Source organism: Apteryx mantelli, chromosome 8 (genome assembly GCF_036417845.1).
Source record: "Apteryx mantelli isolate bAptMan1 chromosome 8, bAptMan1.hap1, whole genome shotgun sequence".
NCBI classification, from domain to species: domain Eukaryota; kingdom Metazoa; phylum Chordata; class Aves; order Apterygiformes; family Apterygidae; genus Apteryx; species Apteryx mantelli.
This window is the reverse complement of record NC_089985.1, coordinates 37,853,762-37,876,489: the sequence shown is the minus strand read 5'-3', so window position 1 is coordinate 37,876,489 and position 22,728 is coordinate 37,853,762. Positions and strand designations below refer to the sequence as shown.

The 22,728-nt window shown below is 50.2% G+C and overlaps 1 protein-coding gene across 1 annotated transcript; it reads right to left on the bottom strand.

Annotated features, from left to right (window-relative positions):
* Positions 1–675: 675 nt before the first annotated feature.
* Positions 676–18,425, bottom strand: PRKAA2 (protein kinase AMP-activated catalytic subunit alpha 2). Its single transcript, XM_067300502.1, has 9 exons — positions 18,326–18,425; positions 12,621–12,762; positions 10,923–11,016; positions 9,482–9,626; positions 8,538–8,625; positions 5,940–6,164; positions 3,862–4,366; positions 1,489–1,615; positions 676–1,367 (listed from the first exon to the last, which is right to left on the bottom strand). The coding sequence occupies exons 1-9, from the start codon at positions 18,417–18,419 to the stop codon at positions 1,132–1,134; spliced, it is 1,656 nt and encodes a 551-aa protein (XP_067156603.1). The 5' UTR covers positions 18,420–18,425; the 3' UTR covers positions 676–1,131.
* Positions 18,426–22,728: the final 4,303 nt, after the last annotated feature.

The window sequence follows — 22,728 nt, the reverse complement described above, 5'->3', positions numbered from 1 at the left end:
CAAGCAATTAGCAGTAATAGGTCTGTTAAACAAAATGAAAGTCACGCATGCGCTAGAGTTTACCCTCGCCTACAAGAATTTAACCTTAGAAATCCCCGTAGTCCGTTTTAAAAAATAAAATCCTATCCTTCAGATAGCCAGTAGTAAAAGGAACAGTAAAACTCTTGAGAGATCCCTGCCTTGTCAGTAGAGCGGCGAAGGTCCCAGTCCGTAAAGCATCCGAGGTGCGCAGCGATTTTCCCACGGCGGCACAGCCGGGGGCCTCCCTGCGGCAAAGCGCGGGCGAAAAGGCAATGCGACGTTGAGCGCGCAGGACACGGCGCCCCGGACCGCCTCGGGGACCGGGACACGCGAGCCCGGCGTGCGCCTGACGCGAGACAGTGGCTGGCCTGAGGTAAATCATAATAATTAAAAATAAAATCATAATAATTAAAAAAAACAAAAAAACAAAGGCAAATAGCCTTCACTTGGGAAAGCGGTGAGCGGGTCAGTGCTTTTCTAGGGCACGCGTGAGCTTTGCCCGCGGCACGAGCCCACGTCCCCTGCCCCGTCTTTGGGGGCGAGAGAGGGGAGGGTCGGCATTTGCCGCCGCCGCCCAAGCGTTCGAGCAGCCGCTAGTTTTACAAGGGGGGGAAAAAACGCCCTGCTGGCATCGGTGCCTACGTGCCGCAGAACTATTTCATCGCCCCTCTGCTCCGTTTTCGTGGCCGTCCCCAGCCTCCTCCCGGCTTCGAATAACCAAGCGGATGCAGCCGAGCGCTATGCGCAGCGCAGGCAGCGATGCTTGGCCACGGTTTTGCAAACTCAGGATCGACTAGGGGAGCGGCGCTTGCCAAAAACGTCAAGATATATTTACTACTTCACAGCCACGTCTTGGTTCACCAGGAGATAAAGAAGAAAAGTGGGCTGTATGCGTTTCACCCCGTGACGAGCGAAACGCAGATATTCCTAATTTCTTTGTTAGAGAGGACTGCATCCTCTGGGTCGGTTTTGGGTCTTTTTAAGGAGTGTTTGGTTCTGCGTTGCAGAGTGTAGAGCGGTGAGGAGGAGGAGGAGGAGAAGCAAAGCAGGAGGGCGAAGGAGCAGGAGGCTCACGGCGTGAGGGGCGTGCGGCGGGCCGGGCGCCGCGGGTCAGCGAGCCAGGGCCATGATGAGGCTGGCGCACATCTCGAAGAAGTCCATGGTGTGGCTGCCCAGGCGCGGCGGCGCGGTGGGCAGGCTGCCCACGAAGGAGCCGCTCAGCGAGCCCGTCAGCGACGGGCACTCGGTGGCGGCGCCGTCGATGCTCAGCCGCGGCCGGTGCAAGCCGGCGGCCGAGCACGAGCGCTGCGGCGTGGACGAGCCCGACCGCTGCTCCGTCACGTCATCTGGAAGGAGATGCAGCAGGTAAGAGGTGCGCGTAGGGATGGACGCGTAACTCGGGAGGAAACTCCCCGTTTTGGGTGGTTTGTGCAGTTTACAACTCAAGTTGCGATACTTTCCGCTTACCGTCAATGCTTTTAAAGTCCAAAAGGTAGCTGCGGTTATCGACCTGGTAGAGCTGTAAACTCATTTTCACGTAGTTCCCCGTCACCGGGTTCTTCCGACGGACTCTGAGATGGTAGGAGTTCACCACCTGGAACAGGTAACTGGCTTTCAGGAATAAGATTCAAGGTAGTGAGAAGAACATTTCTTTCTTTTTTTTTTCTAACCATAGCAAGACACGTTTTGAGGGGAAAAAAAGAGTTTCTAGAAAGAACAATTCCTTTAAAGTTAAGCAAATGGCATCGTATCGTATTTCCTCCTAAAAGGTGGATCTGATTCCCCAGCCCTCTGGGCGGATGAAGCGGTTTGGGTCTGCCCAGGCACCAAACTGAACGTTCTCCCTCCCTTACCAGCAGGAATGGCCAAACGTCCATTCAGGGACCAGCACGTGAGAAACGTGCCCGTGACACCAGGGCAGATCGGACCGCTGGGGAAAGCACCCTCTCCCATCGGCACGGCTGAATTCGGTGTTTGTGGCTCAGTCCTGCTACGCGTTTTCTCTCGCCACTTCCCACCCCGCAATCTGCTGCATCTAGCTCACGGCAAGATCTTTTCTAGATGCTGTACTGACGAAGGGAACGCACGGATGGGAAAGCTATTTCGATTAAGAGTCACACCTGAAGTTATTCTTGGGGCAGGGAAGACTATTGAGAAACCTCCTAATATAAAAAAAGCCCCGCTGCCTGCACAAGGACACTGGGCTCACTCCGCACCGCCCGTGAAGCTGCCCCGGGACCACGGTGGGGTTGCTAGCTCTCTGCAGAAGCCTGCAGCTAGCAAACGTCTGGCTGCTGGAGGCAGACGCTTCTGGGCACCGTCCATCTCCCCGCGGGCACAGTGAAATCAGGGCTGCTGGGGACCGCTTAGCTTTAATAACGGTATTATCAGAATAAGGAGGAGATTCCAGGCTTTCAAGAAGGCAGCAAATAGCTCAGTAAAGAGAGACGTTACTTCTCTCAGGGGAGGAGATGCGTTTTTAGATTGATTTGTAGGAAATTGCTGTTAATTATACAAAAAGGTAGTAATCTATTTCTGCTCTAGGGTAAATTCCCAACCGTGGTGATTTTAAATGCTGCTCTTGTCCTCCAAGGTGGAGGCCTGGGCATAAAGGCCTGTGCCAGCGCCGGGAGGAGCTCTCTAGTTCTGCGGTTTCCCTGACTAGTGAGAGGTTCAAACGTTCCCTAATACTTTTAGAGAAACATTAAAACTGGTGGTTTCTGCAGCTTTCGAGCCTGGCCTGGGCTTTCTGGGCAGCTGGGATTCAGCTGCGAACCCACAGCCCACATCGCCCACGAGCGGGATGCTCGGAGCGGATCGGGCAAAGGAAGCGACACTGGCGCTCCTGCGGGAACGATGCTGCCCATGCACAACGCTCGGCATTTCCAAAGCGGCACAATGACGTTCACCCTGCAAAACCTTCGCACCTGCAACAAGGAGGATATTTCCTACGGTGTTAAGCGATGATAAAGGTTTGGGCCTAAATTCTCCTTATCTTGCTATTGATGCTCATGCAAAGCTGCTGTAAAAGTCAGGAGAGCTCATGTAAGCGACTGCACAGTTTCAGGGAAGCAGCAACGACAAGGGCTAACTCCATGGCAGGGATTTGCTTATCTGAACTTGAAAAAGATTAGGGCCAAATGTCATGTAGCTCTGAAGAAATATCTAAACCAAGTATTACCACTGAAAATGTCATCTGGGTTTACATCAAGTTTCAAGAAGCTCAGCCCTAAAATAGAGAAGCAGTAAGAGCCTGAAAGCACGTGTCGTCATGAGCATTCCTCCACCTCTAACGAGAAAAACGCCACCGCATCAGTGATACAAACAGCTCCACTGCGGTTACAGAACTTTTGCATTCAAAATATCCAGTCTCCTGTTCTATGCATCATTTAAGAAGGAATAAGGAAAAACATATCACACCATTTCAGGACACATGATTGCTATGACCCAAGCAGAAATGATGAGAGAGATACTTTTCTCAGGAGCACCCAAGATGACCTAGCAAGGAATTAGCCACTAAAATTAGATATGTGACCAGCTCCTCTTATCCCTGCAGCTAAACAAGTAAGAATCATCTTTCCAGCCAGAGGCTTAGAGTACTCAAAAAAGAAAATGTGTATTCATGTCAGAAATAAATGCCACATTTATTAAACCACAACTAGCATCTGAACGCAGTGTGTTTGTGCAAATAAGTAATAGCAAGAACAATCGCCACGTGTGGATACTTGTTTAGAAATAGGTGAGTGCCCATACTCACTGCAACAACCTCACTGACCAACTCGGATCGGATCGTTAGAAAGCGATCCGTGAAAACGGCCACAAAGCACGAGTATCTCCTACCTTCCACTCAAAGTCCAGCTGTTTCATCGCGCGGTACACTTCAGCCATAATGTCATAGGGTTTGCTTTGGCTGCGGATTCCCAGGTGCCACTTGGCCTTTTTGACAGTCAAGGGTTTTGGCTTGGTAGTATTGAGGGCATCCAACGGGCACCGTGCTTTGGGGCTGTCCGCTATCAGAGGCGGCATGCGCTCGGGGTGCGGCTTCACGCCAGGCGGGATGTGCATGGTGCTGTCATCCATGAAGGAGCCAGTGGGAGGGCTGGAGGCCAGATAGAACTCGCTGGCTTGGTTCATGATCCTCCGGTTGTCGATGATGAGGTGGTAGGCGACTGCCAGCTGGTCCTGCGGGTCGCCGCTGTACAGGCTGTTCATCACCTCTGACTCGGTGCACTCAAACTTCTCGCAGACTTCCCGAACCGCGTCGTCGTCGATGACGGTGGCGTCGTAGGAAGGATCCTCCGGGAAGAGGTAACTGGGCAGCTCTTCTTTAAACCACTCGTGTTCCCTGGGGGGAAAATGCACAGGATGGTGACTACGGGGGGAGCAGCAGCGAGCTCTGGGCTTACTGCGCAATTCGGGTTAGAGTGACAGCTAACAGCAATCCCTGGTTTTCTCCCTAGGAGAATCTGGGCAGCTTTGTCTCCGTGGTTGAAGGGCTTCACCACGAAAGCAGCAGAGTGTTTCCTGCATGGTGACCGGGAGGCAGATTCAAAACCCACTTCTGCTAGCGGTAAGCCATGCAGGGACCGGGAAACCAAAATCAAGGCTACATTCCTGAAAGAGCAGCGTTTATTTATGCTGCAAAGAAGGTGGCCAAAACGAGCTTTCTGGCATGGGGGTGGGGGATGAAGAATTGGGTGGCTGTATACGCCTCACTGTTACTAGCTCTGCTCTACACTGCGGTGTCCTAGGACGGGGAAGGCAGGATACCTTCACAGCAGCACACTGCAACTGCGATGGCCCTTTGCAAGTGTGGTTGCTTCCTTGCCTGGCTCTGAATTAAGACCTCAGCACTCGCCAGATGCTTGTGCTTTTTGATCACTATGGATCTGATATAGACACAGAGCCTCAAAGCTATCCAGGTGCCTAATTCCCACTGATTTTCAATACAGTCAATGACAATTAAGCAGCTAAATCACACAAGGGACCTAGTCTACCTGTGCCAGCTATCAGCTGCAGCCTTGCCACGTGTGCTGCTTCTCTATCGTGCAGTTAGATCCTCTAGTCTTGAGGGCTCAGCAAGTAAAGAAGGCACTCCTAATCTACGTTTCACCTGAAGGGGTACCATAAAGTCATCATTTGCAAATGCATTAAGAAGCCATGGACTCCTGAACGTCTCCGTAACATTTATGCATGTGCTTAGAACACCAGCTGGATGTAATGATTACTATAATTTTCATAAAACATTCATGGGTATTGCATCCATTGACTAGACTAGAAAACCATGCTGCATTTAAAGGTGAACCATTTGCTCACCTTAAGAAACATTTTAAAGTGTATGTGATATTTTAGGACTAAAAGTTAGTGATTCCTGCATTCCTCTTTCATCTTTTTTTATTGGACAGACAGTAAGGAAAATGATCACCCTTTTGTTTTGAACTGGTACTCAGAGGGAGGTGGTCTCGAAATAAAGCAATGAAAAACGTCTGGTGAATCTTAAGTTCTTAGGGTTATTGCATGATAGAGCTGGTTTGGTTAAGCGCTGTTAGATTTCCGAGGCTATTTTATAATGCCATAAACCATCATTTTATACGTATATATACATGTTCTCTCTCAAATGTTCTCTTCCACATCAAGGCGTGCTTGCAAAGAAGTCACCACCCCAGGCCGTTCCTCATCACTCACTGCCAGTAGCCAGCATCCCACCTCTCTACCTGCACGGCTGCTTGCAGGAGCATTCCTTAAATCACTCGGGACAAAAATCAGTCAGATTAGCTGACTGCTCCTGGAAACTAAACTGCCCAAATGCTAGCAGATGATGCCCAGGGTGGGCAGCGTCCTCTGCCCCCAGCAGGTCGGGGTCCAGAAGAGGACACTGGCCACCCCACGCGCAGCCTGCCCGCCCCAGGCAGCATTACCTGATGTCCTTGATGGTTGCTCGTTTGAGCGGGTCGACCTGCAGCATGTGCATGAGGAGAGTGGCGACCGAGCGATTGAGGTATTCGGGGATGTAAAACACGCCGCCCCGGATCTTCTTGAAGAGAGTGGGGACGTGCTCGTCATCAAAGGGGAGCGTGCCGCAGAGGAGGGCATAGAGGATAACGCCGCAGCTCCAGATGTCCACCTCCGGGCCGGCGTACAACCTGCGCCAAGCCAAGGCAATGGAAAAGCCGTCACCCCAGGTTTTCCTCCTGTTTCCCACATTCTCAGTTGGTGTGACAAGTCCTGCAGGGCAGATGTCCCCCCCTTACAGCAGTAACTCCTCCAGCTCCCCTATGCTGCGCCTTCATCATTAACCTGCTCATGTGAATGCCCCAAGCCCGCTTAAGTCAAAGAAAATGCTTAAGGATTAGGGTAAATAACTTCCATAGCTGGTGTTGGCTGACCACGCTCCTTTGGACAGCCGGGGCGTGAGGACTGGTTAGGCGCCCGGCTCCCTCGGCCCCGTGTTTCCACGAGCTCCGCCAGGCTGCTTGTTCCTCTGCCTCGAGGGCTGAGGGACTCGGCCAACGCTTTCTGTTCATTCACCGAGACAGGTTAAATGGCAAGCAGATATTATATCTCCGAGTGGCTATTTTCGGTTGAGGCTTGCGTGCTGGTATGCAAGCATTCCTGCTTCCCACAAGCTGCCAACGTCCTCCCTGGCATCTCCAAGTCTGGACACTCTGCATACGTGGGTTTTATTCCTGCTTGCTTGATTTGTTTGTTTATATCTTATCACTACAACCGATGCTTTTTTGGAGAAGATCTTGGGAAGGCAGTGCCTACCCTTGGGGTCTAAAATCATATCAAAATGCGGAGGCTGAAATGGAAATACAAAAGTCTCTTCATGAAGCCTGATTATCCTGCACTTGCTGCTCCTGCAAAGCACTGCTGCAAACGCACCTGACGTACAAAAAGTGCAGAAAGCAGTACTGCGGGCTGGCGTTCTCCAGCCCACTCTGAACGCTACCAGATCACCTCAATCCAGCTTTACTTCCGAGCGTGAGAAATGCTCTGCTGGGGCCAGTAAGAGCAGCAAAGAAAGGGCATTTGAAAATGGGGACAGTGAGTTCGAAGTCCCTCTAGTCCTGCCTCGATGCCTGATCTCACCAGATAGGAAGCTGTGCTGTTTTGCTGCTATCCATGTTGTTTGAACAGTTGATTTGACTTTTAGGCCCAAATGAGATGCATTTTTATTACCCTGAAACCTGAGCTTTTACGCTCTGCTACTTTTATGCTCTAGCCAGCCAGGGCAGCACAAACCTTGCACCAGCTCACCCGCTCTGCTCTTCCACGCAAACGCACAGGCAACACGTCCATCCTGCCGCAGAATTGGCAGATCGTTCCTGACGACCTCCCTTCTCCCCGCAGACGGCGTCTGATACGGTTACAGCTCTGCGAGAGGGCAGCGTGGCTGCTTTTTGGAGCCATGGTAGAGTTTTGGGCTTTGCTCCCTCCTCGCAATCAGGATTTACTTGCTCTTATACACAGAGCTGCATTCACAACAAGGTTTCTGGATGGAGGTCTAATTCCTAGATACTTTGCCAGCACTTGCACTGGCGTAAAGCAGGCATCAAATAATCCTAATCACAACTAATACTCCTTGCACAAAATGTTGTATTTACAAGTTACTGTTATAGGCAAAATATGCTGGATTATGAAAACTAACAGTGATGCAAAGGATGATTCAAAACCATAGGGTACATAATTAGGAGCCGGGCAGTTCGGAAGACCATGCAGAGGACCGTAAATTAGAAAAACCATGTTTCTAATCTTTGCTATCATATAGAGTTGGGTAAATAAGCACATTTCTACATAACTTAGTTTCTCGACCACAAAATATAGAACATAATACTTTCACATCAACGTGGCAAAGCTGAACATGCTGCATAAGGTCAAATTCAAAATGCAATGTGCTGTACAGATGCTGTATACCGGCAGTATGTAGCTGAGATATATAACCATGCTGCAGTTTTAACAGTTCAGTTCATCATTTCAAACCAAAGCTATGATGGTTGAACTGATTCTCAGGGGGGAAAAAAATAGCTTTAAAGAACCAGAATACAACGATTTTCAAACAGAAAAGTTTAGAAGCATAGGAAAGTGATTAAAGATTTTACTGATAGTTCTACTAGTAAATGGTTTTCCTTGTTAACACTATATTTTATGTTATAGGTGGGCAGGAGAGAAGGGGTGGCCTGGAAAAGCCTTTCCATCTGAGACCTCAGTAGTTTTGTCCAAAAAATATTTTTCACCCCCTTTAACTGGCTATATAAACAGTAAACACCTGCTATTAATTATTCCTCCATAATAAGTATCTTTAGGAATACTATATTTTGCTATTATAACTATTAGTGAGAAATGAAACAACCAAGAAAGCCTCAAGGTTTTGCCAGCAGATTCATTCGAACATAGAATATAGGCTGGAAGGATTCAGCTGCTTTTACTAGACGGGCAAAGCTGTTTCCAATCACAAGAACAAATGAAAAGTCCATGGGCTCACATATGCTTTGATTAAAAGTGGCACGTCCTACCTTCCAGAGATGACTTCGGGGGCCGCGTAATTTGGGGAACCACAGCTGGTTCGGAGAAATTCGCCATCTGACATCATGTTGGACAAGCCTAGAAACAAGACGCTTACATACTGACGTCTGACGTGAAGGTCCCGCCAGAGAGGACCCCGTGCCGCGCGGAGGAGGAAAGGTATGGCAAGCAGAGTGGGAAAACTGGGCAGGGAACTGCTGACATAACATAGGTAGACTTCTTTGAGCTGCTTTGCTTATGATAATTCTCATTATTTTTTCACATCTGAATGGGGAATGTTCATTCCAGGCTGACTGTGCTTCTCTGAGTTGCAAAACCCCAGAGTATTCTCTCTTTAGCACAGCGGGAAAAAAAGATGCAATCCATTTCAGAGCACATACTTTGCATGGGAATTTTGTGGCATTCTGAAATGTGTAAATCTTCAAAAGGATTTATCTCTGCTAGAAAGGACTTGCCGGGACTGAGCTGGTAACCAGCTTTTTCAGGTGGATTTCAATCGGTAATGCCACTTAAAGGCCCCTGTTACTGTTTGTTCGCAAAATGAAGTGAGGCCAGGAGCACACGGCCATACTGAAGGAGAACGTGCATGAAAATAAACGTACGCAGCCAGGTCACCCTGGAATTAACTGCACCGAGTCTGTATTAAACATAAATTAGCTAAATCTTTATATTAGATGATTATACTAAAACGCAGTGAAGATTTGCAAATTACCTTGCTCCTCCGTTATTAACGCAAGCACAGGGGAAGCCTACAATAAGTAATCCCTGAACTTCGCTAAAGGGCCAGTGTTTATAACTGCGGGCTTTTCAGGGGAAGAAACCGCTAGCGGTTATGAAAACAGCGGCCGGGTTTTGTAAGGCGTGCTGGGCAGCCCCGCCGCAGCAAGCGGCGCGTCGCTGGCCGCGTTTCTGGCACGCTGGTGGGGTCACATACCAAAATCGGCTATCTTTGCATTCATGTGCGCGTCCAGCAGCACGTTCTCCGGTTTCAGGTCTCTGTGGACAACCATGTGCCTGTGGCAGTAATCCACCGCGGAGAGGATCTGCTGGAAGAGGCGCCTCGCCTCTGCCTCTTCAACCTGCGAACGCAAGGGGAGACGGTCCGCGAGGCTCCTCCGACTGCGCAGCTGGCAGCGAAAGGTTTGACTTAGCGAGGAGCCAAAACGCTCTGCGGCGCGCAGATGAAATTACAGCACGCGCCTGACCACGGCGTAACCCGCAGCAGCAAACACGGCAGGTTTCCCCCTCGCGTTTTATAACGTGCTGGCGTTTTCAAGCGATGCAGCCCCTAACTGCGGCGTAACGAGATGAAACGAGAAAGCTAAATTTAAACGGGCTACCAAGGAGAACTTAGCGGTGAGACTTATTCGGCAACGGTCTGCTTTCCCAAGGGAACGGGCTGCAGCTTGGCTCTGCAGCGCAGGCACGTGGAGGCTGGACAAAACGCTGCCCCGCGCGCTGCACGGAGCAATTCCTCGCGGGCTAATGGAGCAGGTGGCTCCGTAAAAAGCTCCAGGTGGGATATAGCAATGATGCTATACTCGGAGAAATTAGGTGCCATGAAGTATGAGACTGACCGTTTTCACTGATGAATTTCTAAAGATTCCCTTTGTGAGAAATTTAACTTTTGATTCTGAAAGTTCAGAAAGGATCCAAATTAGTCCTGGTAAAGATCTAAATGTAAAAGATCTAAAATGTTAGAGTATATGTATTGATTTTGTTGCAGTATGCAGAGGAAATGCATGACACGCTGATCCTTCAACCGGTGCTGTGCGTCCATTTTAGCCCATTTTTATCTCCTTGCTCTGCGATTGCTCCCTACCTATAAGGATGCCCATAGGGCAGATACTAGTGATTTTCTATGTAAGCATAATACTCCATTGGGAATAGTGGCATTTGAAAATATGTGCTCGGATAAGCCACATCCTTAGACAGTCTTCAAATAATCTGAGGAGGCAGCTGGGGGGAGCCTGGGGGAGGCGAAGTGCCGGGACCGAGACCATGCTGGAGCGCTCTTCCCCCTCCGCCTGCCTGCACGCACCAAAACCAGCGCTGCTGCTGAACTGTGCGGTCTCTAACAGGCAACCCATAGCTAAAAAACGTGAAAATATGCATGTTTTCCAAATATTTTTACCAAGCAACATGACACCGTGGATCTTCTTGTCTGCATATCAAAATACATCACAGAGCGTTGCAAAAAACCTGCGTGCAACTTTCCCGCAGGCCGAGTGCAAGACGCTCCAGATGGGACTACTATGAAGCAAGCTCTATTTTTGGCCTTAACCTTCAGCGTGTTCCCTCTAGCAGTCGTTTTACTTCTAAACCTCCTCCTCTTCCCACACGGGTGTTTGGGCGGACGCGGTACCGCCACTTACCCGCCCGTGCTTACAGATGTAATCAAACAATTCACCGCCGGACACGTACTCCATCACCATGAAGAAGTCGGTTGGAGTGCTGATGACTTGGTACCTTTAAAAACACAAGCGTATTTAGAAATAATTATTCAGTAAGGACAGGGAAGGGCTTTTAAACAGATTATTAGTTTCGCTTCGACCCTGAAAATAAGGATTTGTTCAGATCTTGCGTTTATAATTGCTTTCCGTTTCTGAAAAGCCATCTCTCATTTCACGGGGTGAATAAGTATAATCTTTCACTTGTCTACTGAAAGGATCTCTTTTATGGACTTACTTTTTTTCCTTTGAGCTTTTACATAATCCTCTGTAATCTCTGCCAGAAAAGTCTATTCCGTTTAGGACTGTCCTGACTTTCAAATTTCCATTTTGGATAAGACCTGCAACAATGTCTTTAGCAATGAAGGCTTTACGAAAATGGGGGTAGAGATATTTATTTTCCCTCTTACTGAGAACAGAAAAAAGAGCTCTAGACACTAGAGGGAGCTACTTTTGTAAAGGTATAGAAATACTTTACAGCCACAAAGACGAGCACCCCACAAGACCCAATTATTTTTCAAATATTAAAATCCTCTAAATTCTAGAATGATAAATGGGTATGTGAGAAAGAGTATCACTCTTGCCTCACAATTTTTTCTCTGAATATACATATATATATACACACACATATACACACATGAGGTGGAGATGACACAGGCGATTGCAATAGGAGGCATATGTTCTACAGCCTCTACTCACCTCTTTTCTTTAACACACTATTTCATGATTGTACTACGTAGTGTAGTCATACTGGCATTCTTAAACTGGGTTTAATATTTAGGCTTTAATACTTTGTTTGACAAATGTGTGAACAGGACTTAGCTTGGGGGATGCTGGATGCCCAGCTGAGAACTCTCGCTGGCGTATTCATAAAATAATGCCAATCTGTTCTCAAATAAATCCATGGAGCTGTGAAGTTACTCTAAAGTCAACAGTTGCTCTATAGTCAGTTATTTAACTGTAGGGAGAATTTGTTTTCCCTTGCCTCTAAGGCCCAGGTATTTGCTATATCTCATGCCAGTTTTAAGGCTGACCTAAATGTCAACTTATCCTTCCAGTTACCATTCAACAGCTTTCTTTTATAGAAATGCCAAAGATATTATCGAGTGCCTCATTAATGTGGACGGGCTGCACAAACTGGGGATTGAGAAGGAATCCCAGCGGCTGGAGCGCAGGTGCTGATTTACAGCCGAAATTCAGGTTCATCAGAGTGGCAATTTTGAAAACTTATGTCTGAATAATAAACAAAATTGCTCCTTTAAGCTCTGGATAAGCAGGCCATTAAAACAGAAATCCTATTGACTTAAGGCCAAGGCTTCGCTCCAGGGGCCAAACCGTGCTGTAATTCCTCAGGCAAAATTCGCAGTGTGGCTCACAATATCCCAACCTCCCAATGAAAAAAAATAAAGGTCTCCCAGCATTTCTGGAGGAGTCTCTGGTGTTCCCGTGTAAGCTAGTGGAAGGACTCTAGAAAAGCAACGTTTGGCTCGAGCGCAAAAACGTGACCACGGGCCCAACATTTTGCCCCGCTGCAAGTCACCTCCTGCAATCGAGCCAACCGTGTACGCAAAGCCTCGGCGGGCTGGCGGAGTAGCACGAGCGCAGGGAAGGAAGGGTACTTACAGTTTGATAATATGGGGGTGCCGGAAGAGCTTTAGGTTTTGAATTTCTCGTTTGATTTTCCCAACCACATCCAGGCTGCGTATTTTCTGTCTGTTTAGGATTTTTACGGCTACTTTGTGCCCCGTCAGCTGGTGTTCTCCGACTGACAGAAAGAGAGCATGGCAAAGTTACTAGTGCACCACTCCAGGACACCCGGGGGGGGTTTCTAAGCAAGAAGTAACTGTTGAAGGGAAAAAATGAAGCAAATCGGGGTATTCTGGATACAGTGACTTCTTTTTCCTCACCTTACCCATACCTACTCTTTTCATGTTTCTTCAGCCCTATGATAGGGAGAAAGGTTGGAATCAAACGTGCCGGAAAGTGGTAGGTTTAAAACAAGCAAAAGGAAATGCTTTTTCATACAACGCAAAACTAAAACTGTGGAATTCAGCACCACAATGCATAAATGAGCTCAAAACCAAATTAGACACATTGGTGAGGGGCAAATCCTGCCGGACCTATCAAATATGACAATTCAGATAAAGAATAATGAAACGTCTTAAAGTTGGTTTATATCTCTTCTGTATATTATCTTCCCAGTGGAGTGCTGAAAGACAGGAGAGAGGGGACTTATCTGCAAAAAATACTTGAGTAAATATGACAGAGTGAGTTACTAGGGAAGGTCATATCCAAAGCTAATTTGCAAGGATTTATAGCATGTAAAGGTTACAGCAATCAGAAACAGATATATTCAAATGGCAGGGGAGAATCACCACCGTAACACACGAGTTGAGTAAATCCCTAATAAGCCAGTCTTAAATCTAGACCATCAGGCTTCTTTAAAAAAAAAAAAAAAAAAAAGATACAGGGATTTTCCCTGCCCAAAATAGGACTGCAAGATTTGCATTACTAAAATGAATTTCTATTTATATTTTCTCAAGCATGTTTCTTGGCTTGATAACAAGGTTTAGGAATACCATACTATACTGCAAGAGCTCTAATGAATTCTAGTTTTAGAAAGGATACAAACCTTAATACATGATTTTAAAACGCGGCAAAAAACTGGGATGCTGATGCTCATCTCCTGTGTACATCGAGACGAACAGTAATCGCAAATGATTTACACCGGGAGTAATTCCACTGCCGCCGGCGGAATTGCACTCACTTAATAGTGGTGCAAAGTGAATTCAGAATTTGACCCATTTGTTACCAATTAACAGGCCATGCCAAAAAAATGTTCTGTGTGTAGGAAGGCAAAATTTAAATTGAAGTTAACATCAGAAACTGCTGGAAACCTGACTAGCAGATGTTCAGATGCAAAATGGTTCTCTGACAACGACTTATACTTTGTCAGTGTTTTCTAATGCGATATTAAAAATGGTGAGATACAGAGGGCTGCGCAGAAAACCTACCGACAGTAAATGTCAGAATAAGACTCAATAACAAGACAGAGCAGAAGGGGATAATACTTTTGAGCAAACTTTGTTAGTGCATTATTAGAAGCCTGCAGTTTTGGAGGCTTTAACGAGACGAGGTTAGGAGCAACCTGTGCGACCAGCCGCAGCCGGAGACCGGCGGGACGGCAGCGCGGCGGCGGCGGCGGCGGCAGCGCGGGGTGAGCGAGGTCGCTATTATTAGCCGAGAGATAAGACCTGCCCGAGATTCTTTCCTCAATAAGAGCATCCTAAAAATAAAACACTTCGCCGCCCTTGGAAATTAAAGCGCGGCTCGAGGCGTCCATCTCCCTCCCCACCGCACTCGAACCGCTAGACGAAATGGAAATAAATGCAGTTTTGCGTTAGCGATGCAACGGAGGGGTCGACTGGCGGCTGCGGCGATTGCCCCGGCGCGAGAGGCGGCGGAGGACAACGCGGGGAGCCCTCGTCCACGCCAAGTCCTTCCCCGGCGGCGTTTGATTTGGCCGACGTCAACGGCGGCGACAGCACCGCTTTCGCCTGTCCCTGCCACCGCGGTTTCGAGACAACCTTTCCTGGGCTCACACCAACCGCGCAGCGCGCACTCGGAAAAATTTTCATTATACGCTTGGAAAAAAAAAAAAAAGGGCTATGCCCGGAATGAGTAATTATTGTTTTTAATACCGTCACTGAACAGTTCATCTTCTTCCCATCCACGCCAAACAACGCATAACTCCATGAAGGTTTTCTAGTTCAAGCACATGAATAATTAAAAATAAACAGTCTATTTTGTAATCCATCTTTCGCTTTCGGTAAGCATTAGATACAGAGATATTATTGTTTCAGTCCCTGGTGGCTTGTTAAGCCTGCTCGAATGTCTTGAGAGACAGAGGCGGAGAGCGCGAATATAATTTGCTACGTGATGGAGCCTTTCGGGCCTTTCAGGCTTCTCTTGCTGCAGCCTGTAGGTACAGAAATCTTTACGGAAGGACAATTTAAGGAAGGAAATTAAGGAAGGACAATTTTCGATCCTGCTTGGCAAGCGAGCGGGTCTCGGAGGAGACCGCCTAGCTGGCGGGATGTCCACTGGGGCAAGCCTGGTCTGAAGGCCCTTCTCATCCCACATTGCCACCACCGCAGCTGCCAGAAGCCCTGGGGAAGGGGGGCTTGTTTCCCACCAACGCCCGGGATTAAAAGCCTGAGGGGAGCAGGCCGGGTTGAGTGGTTGTATTAGAAAAGGCATTTGAGCGCTTGCCTCGTCTTTTAGGGACGAGCATCCCGGCGAGCTGTGCTACTGTCTGCGTACGAGAAAGCTTCAGCACCAGAGGTTATTAAGGGAAGATGGGAAGAGATCTAATAACGTTAGTCTCTGAAAGAAGACCCTTCTAATTTAGTTATTTTATAGCAGAACAAAAATTAAGAGGAATAATGTTTATGTCTTACAGTAAGCTGAGAGAATCGCTGAAGTCCCTAGACATCGTGGCTTTTTACGGCACATACCAACGAACACTACCTCGGGGTGCGTGCTTGATGCAGCACAGGCAAAGCAAGCATTTAAGATGTTTGCAAATGCTTTGGGAGGAATATAAAAGTTTTAGGGAGCAGAGTGAGAACTTTTTTCCTATCAGCTGCCTGTTCCAGCCCTTATCGTAGCCCTAAGTTAAACATGAGATCAAGGGAAAGCATATATTTAGCAAAGCTAAAGTAATTCTGTCCCAGTGCCATTTGCTTCTACCTTATATCATCCTTCCCTTCCCTTCTCTTCATCTGTTTAGACTCTTTTAGTTTATTATCCCTCTCGTGCAATAGTTGTCCTTCAGTAGCAATTACACAGTGCCTTGCAAAAGGGGATCTGACCCTGTCCCGAGCCCATAGGTAATGCCGTAATAACCAGCACAGGCATCATCAAAGAAATGCAGGTCCTTGAGGGATCACAAAATCGATCACCTTGGTGACCGGCATCGCGTGGGTACAGAAACCACCAAGAGGCCACCCGGGACTTCACGCGTGATACCACATGAGAAAATATTTGCATTACTCAGCCGTATTTTGAGTGAAACTCTCAAAGCAGCAACTGCCCCTAAGTCTGTCATGCGACCTCTGTGGTCACGGGGGGACCAGTGGGGTGGGATATACCTAGGGCAAACACAGGGGCAATTTGTCTCATCTGTTCTTAATGACTGCTAATGAGTGAGATAGCACCCTCTTCCTTCCATGCTTCACTAAATGTAAAATCCCAGAGGATTCCCCTACAGCCACCTGAACTTTATATTCTGCAAATTAATCTCCAAAATCCTGCTCTTATCTGTCAGTCTCTTTGCTCCTCTCCTTGCCTTGCGTGTGCCAGCACCGGCACTTGTGTGGTCTCTCGCTGCAAGAGGCTTGTGATGACTTTTTCTGTAGCAGCTCTGGTTTCTGATGGCTTCAAGTGACTACTCAGCTACAGCCACAAATTCAAGCTGTGGTTAGTACAGCACTGTCACAAAACCTTTCCCTCCCCACCCTTTCAATGCCATTTTCTTTTTCCTTAATGACTGTAATCTAATTTATGATTTCTTGACTTTGGAGAGTGAGGCAGGAAACATTGCTTCTTACAAAGCCTAGCAGAAGGCAGAGTTTGAAGAAAAAAGAGCAGCAATAAAAAAATGTAACTGATGGCATCTCCCTCCAGAGTTAAAAAATCAATCAGGAAGAATCTCTTTGTTTTTTTCACATTTCCTGCTAAACATGATGAATTTGGGTTATTCTGATGCTCTTTTGATTAAGATACTATAATTCTGTATGAACAACAGATCTGGCTTCTTCATTTAAGTTTCCAATCTCAAGTCCAAATTTCATCTGTCAAATGCAGACTGACTTTATAGGCAACATATTGAGAAAAAAATGTGTATGTGTATAGGGTACCACTTAGCCATAATTGATTTTGAGTTAGGAAATCTCTTTTATTTTAAATGTCTCTTTGGAACTGTCAGTTTTTACAAAAATCAGGCTGTATACTCTGTGTGTGTTGTGTTCACGCTAGCTACTCGTGAAAGGTAGCTAAGAGAAAAGGCTATTGTCAGCTGGCTTAATTTGTTCTGTAGGAAAAAAAATTGCTTTTGGAGCACTTTTGGAGCTCTGCTGGTACACATGAGTGGTTTACACGGTCCTTACCGTTAGAAGTACTTATTCTGATAATTCTTTAGGCAATGGATTTGTGGTTCTAGATGAAACAAAGCAATATATTTTTAGGGGCCTGATTAATGGTCACAGGGGGATTTAGCTCCAGTGGTTGAGGTGGTTTCTCTCCCCTGCTGTCAGTTTTGGTTTGTTTTAACACTGGTCCCTGAGCGTGTGCACATCACCCGTTCGACCAGCCGCAGGGCGCTGCGGCTAACTCCAGCGGCAGGGCAGGGTGCACAGCTGAGGGTGGTAGTTGCTCTGCCAGCCGTACCTAAATCATGGGTCACAGCTCTTCATTTTGCTTAGATGCAAGTTTTGCAGAGTTTCTTTGATTTTTAACTTGGTTCAGAGATAACAGTTGCACGTAACAGTAGAATTAACAGGAAGCAGAAAGACAAATCTTTGCAAATCTTCTAGTCGGGTAAAGCAAAGCTGGTGCTGTAGGTGAAAATGGGAGTTGTCTCCTCACTGGCATGAGCCACGCGGGAACCCCTGTGCGTGAACCAAGCCTGAGCCAAGTTCTCCATCGCTCCTGCCCCAGGCCTCGGCCCCCCCCGAGAGCGGCTTCCCGGGCCCCCAGCAAGGCTGTTGGCTTCGCAGAGCGAGAGGTGCCGTGACAGCAGAAGACAGCACTCGTCCCCCTTCCAAAACCGGCAGCGCGGCCCCGGGGGGACGGGGGCGCATCGGCGCCCACTCGGGGCGCGTTTTGCCACTCGCCCTGCGCATCCACCTGCCTCGCGGGAAGGGAAGTTTGCGCGCGCGCGGAGGGGACAGGAGGGACCGCGCGATGCCGCCGCGGAGCTGCCCGCCAGCCCCCTCCGCGCCACCGCCGCCGACGGGCTGCGCGCCCGGGGATGCTGCGGGCCCCGGTCTCGGTCCCGGCCGCTCCGCGGGCCGCGCCGCCGCCGCCCCGGGGGGCCGCGCGGATCCCCGCGCAGCGCAGCGCAGGCCGCGCCGGGCCCGGGCGCGCAGCGGAGCGGAGCGGAGCGGGGCCGCGCGCACCGTGCCGGGAGGCGGCGGCGGCGGGGGGGGAGCCCGGGGGAGCCCCGCGGGCGCGGAGCGAGCGCTGCCCCCCGCGTTGCACCGCGCTGCGCCGCGCCGCCCGCCCCGCGCCGCGCCGCGCCGCCCGCCGCGGCCCCGGTACTCAGCTCTTGACTTTGCCGAAGGTGCCGACGCCCAGGGTGTCGCCCAGCACGTAGTGGCCGATCTTCACCCGCCCGTCGTGCTTCTGCTTCTCGGCCATGTTCGCCCCCCGCGGCCGGACCACAATGCACAGGGCCGCCCGGGCGCGGTGCGGCGCGGCGGGCGGGCGCGGCGGCGGCGGCGGCGGCGGGGCGGGCGCAGCGGGGGGGGGGGGGCGCCCTCCTCGGGGGGCACCTGCCGGGGGGTCCCCTGCCGGGGAGGTGACGCCTGCCCCGGGTGCCACCTGCCTGGGGGTGATGCTCTCCTCGGGGTGGTCCCTGCTTGCGGTGCGCCCTGCTTGGAGGCGATCCCTCCTTACGGATCCCTCCCGACTCGGGGCGGCAGCCAGCTTGGGGTGCACCTGCCCGCGGGGGACATCCCTGTGAGCGTGATGCCCTCCTGGGAGTGACACCCACCTGAGCGTGGTGCTCTCCTCGGGCTGTGCCCTCCTTAGGATGCATCCTGCTTGGGGTGAGCCCTCCTTATGGATCCCTCCTGGCTCGGGGCGGCAGCCAGCTTGGGGTGCACCTGCCCGGGGGTGACATCCTTCTGAAGGTGGCACCCTCCTGGGAGTGACATCTACTGGGGGTGACACCTGCTGGGGGGGGGTTCCCTGCCGGGGAGTGACACCTTCCTCGGAGTGACAACCCCCTGAGGATGACACTCTCCTTGGATTAACACCCCCCTGAGAGTGGCACCCTCCTGGGAGTGACACCCTCCTTGGAGTGATGCCCCCATGAGAGTGACACTCTCCTTGAGGTGCAACTGCTTTTGGGTGATCCCTCCTTGGAGTGACACCCCTCTGAGTGTGACACTCTCCTTGGGGTGCACCTGCTTTGGGCTGACACACCCCCTGAGGGTGACACCCTCCTTGGGGTGCACCTGCCCAGGGGCAGGGAGGGGGCCTTAGGACCAGAGAGTGTGTCCCCCCAGGAGGGGTGTCATGGGGTGGGGGCATGATGTGGCACCCGCTCTGCGAGGCCTGGCTGTAGTTCTGGTGGGAGACAAGGTGGGAGGGTGGATGGGGCTGGTCACAGCGCAGTAACAGGGATGGTGGCAGGACTGGGCAGGCTGGCAAAATGCAGCGTTGGAGCAGTCGGATGGCAGTGGGGCCCTGGTGGTGACAGGTCCCAGGATCCTGCCACACTGAGGCAGGACGATGGACTTGTGGATGTCTCCTTGCTGCCCTTCACCCTGTCTGTGAGGAGTGGAGCTCAGACACGTGTGAGCATGTTCACGTGCACGTGGCTGGGACCGGCCGCGTGTGAGATGGTGGTAGCATCGCACACCGCGGGTGGCTGCTGGGCATTGTGTTGGGGTATCATGGTGGATGAGCGGTACTTGCTTGGCAAAGCGGTCACAGGAGCTTTCTTGTTGGTCAATACCTGTATTAATATAAAGGAGCAAAGCAGGTTCAAGGGAAAAGATACATCGACAGCTGGTGCAGCCAGCTGAAACCATGTCTACCTGCTCACAGCACTTCCCTCTTCGCAGCCCCCCTGCAGGGACACCAAAGCTGGCTTTCGGGTCGCCACCTTCGCTATTCTCCTCTTTGCTTTTCTTCTGGTCCACCATCACGTTCCCTTCGTGCCAGCTGTTTCTCATGTAGTCGTATCTTTGCATTCTTCCCCACCCTGAAATCACCCTTGACCACCCCCAGGTCCTTCCTGGAGTCCTCCTTCTCCTCATCTTGGCGGGGAAACCCCTTCCGGTTATCCTCTTCCCAGGCGCTCCGACAGGAGCAGGTCTGCAAGGGAAGTGGTCGGTGCGAGGGGCTGGTCGGGGGCTCTACTTGGAGTAGCTCTCGCCGGGCCCTGGCGTCGGGTTGTCCCTTGGTGATGCCCCGTGTTTGCTCACTCAGGCTCCCGGGGAAGGACTCCGGCTTGGGTGCTCCAAGCCCGTGCCGCATTGGGGACCCAAGTGCAGTAAGTGAGGATGACTGGGAAACTCGCTCCAACCTTGCACTTAAACGTTGCCGTAGACACACGCTGCGTGTTGCCCGGGGAGGGCCTACCGAATGTTCCCGTGAGCTAACGGCTCTTCTAATAGCAGCGTTATCCATTCTTTACCATTGAGCCCTGGGACAGCCTGCGGTCAGGTAGGGTAATGTTTCTCCTTCAAGCAATCATCTGCTTGAAGCTGATTTCAGCTTTCAGCTGAAAGTCCAGGAAGTTTATTAAGCAAATCAGGATGTTCTCCATCATTTTCGAAGTAGGGTATAAACTTTGTCTGGACGCAAACAGATAGTGTTGAAAAACATGCGTGCTCATCCTAACTAAGCAGCACGTTTGAACACTAGTCTTTTAAACCTATTTGAAGAGCGCTCTTGTCACGTTTTAATAGTGTTAATTCTGATTTCTCCGTTATTAAACTTCCTCATTCAGTCACAAGAAGCAGCAGAAGGCAGGCACAAAGGCAATCCACACTGTGAAACGGTAAAGGGGTATTTGGGAAGTTAGGCTGGGAAGCTGTATAAACAAAAGATACCTGATAAAATAATGACTAGGCTATGCAGCTATGCCACTGTAAAGAATCAAATGACAATTTAATTCAGCAGATCCACTAATACAAATAACAGTGGCAGAGTAGAAACAAGAAGGCTGCTATAATACAAACCCATATGCACTGCAATGAAACCACATCTGTTTAATGAGAATGATAGACATACTGCAAAGCATAAGAGAAACAGTACTTACAAATAACATTAATATCTCCTTATCTAAAGTTTGCTATCTCCTGCAGAGCCTATGGAAATGCTGTCTTCTCGAGGCACTTGGGTAAGTGTCAGTCTGTGCAAGTCTGCACCTCGCAAAAGCCTCCAGCAGCTCTCTCCTGTCTTTGCACACAGGCGTCCGCGGGGCTTGTTTGATCTGTTTGCTTCCAGCCCTGGCAAGCCCTGGCTTTGCCCGAGCGGAGCACCACCGCAAATAGGTGGGATCTCACACGGTATTTCTTGACCTCCTATTGCGCTGAAACGGAGCTGCTGTATGGGGATGCGCTACGCTGCCTCTTGCTCTTTCCCTAAAAGCCGGTAACTAAATTGCCCCGCGGACTGGTGCGTCGTGAGCGTGTCTGCAACCCAAACCCTGCGTGCCAGCTAATGCAGCAATACGCTGCGTGCAGCTAATACAGCTCCATCCTCACATCTGCAGTGTCGTTTGTGGGTGCGACATGGCTTGGAGTACCCATCAGTATGGCCTGATTAACCAGGCTGATACAAGCTGCTCAGAGCCCAGAAGAGAAGAGTTTTCTTGGTACACACCAGCTACTTCTTTACCTTGTTACTCAGTCATCCATTATACGCACAGGAGTTGTTTAATAGAAATGTTGAATTAATATCGCGCAATCAATTTTTAATTTACGGGGTGTATTTTGTGGGTGTTCGGCTGTATTTGTGTGTGCGTCCGTATGCATACGCATATAGATATATTGCGTACCCGGCGGGAAGGGAGGTGTGCTGCTAGCAGCACGGCAGCAGGCACGAGATGAAGGGTCTTGAGGAAAACGTGTGAGGTGGGAGAAGTGTTGCTAGGAGATGCAGACTCCGGTGTCTGGCGAAGCGGCATTTTTATTTTTGGTATAGATCAAATGAAATGGCATTTGCCTGTGAAGCAGGATAGAAATCTCTTGCCTTTGCTTACGTTCATCTCGGTGAATGATCTGTCCACGCCTGGTAGCGTTGCAGCTTGTTTAAAGTAGAAATCAAATGAAAGCTGGGTGCTGCTAATTAAATGCTAATGTAACTGTGCCTCCTAGGAGCATCCCCGTTAAAGACCGTGTCTCGTCTGCAATCTCTGCAATCTCTTGGCCTTTCGCAGGGCTTGCTCTCTGCCCCTGTTTCGTGAGGCTGAGTGCAGGTGTGATCACTCGGTCCTGCCGGAGCTGAGCTCCTGGGCAAGTCCCAGCGCGGCGGGCGCGAGAGGGGAACTCTGCCGCCTTGGGGAGCGATCAGACCGCGCCTGTAGGACGCGGGGCGCTCGCAGGCGCTCTCTGCCTTTCGCGGATGGAGACCGTGGGCCTCCAGCAGCTCTGGCGGAGGCTCGCGCCGTTCTGGCACGCGCCTGGGTTTTGCTGATCCCGTTCTTGGGCAGCAAACGCCACGGGCAAGGGGCTTTCTGGGTGACGCAGGGCTAAGGAGCAGGATGCCCAGGGCTTGGGACTGCACCCAGATGGAGCTGGGGGCTGCTTGCGGCGGTGCTGGCTCCCGTCCCCGGTGCGAACCCGGCAGAAGGTCTCCTACCCGAGCACCTGGAGCAGATACCCCACTTTTCAAAGCGTTTTGGTTTGGTACCTTGAACCGCTGAGCTCATTTAGCAGTGGGCTAGGATGCTGGCATTCCTGGTTCAGACTCTATTTCCCAGTTCAGCGTA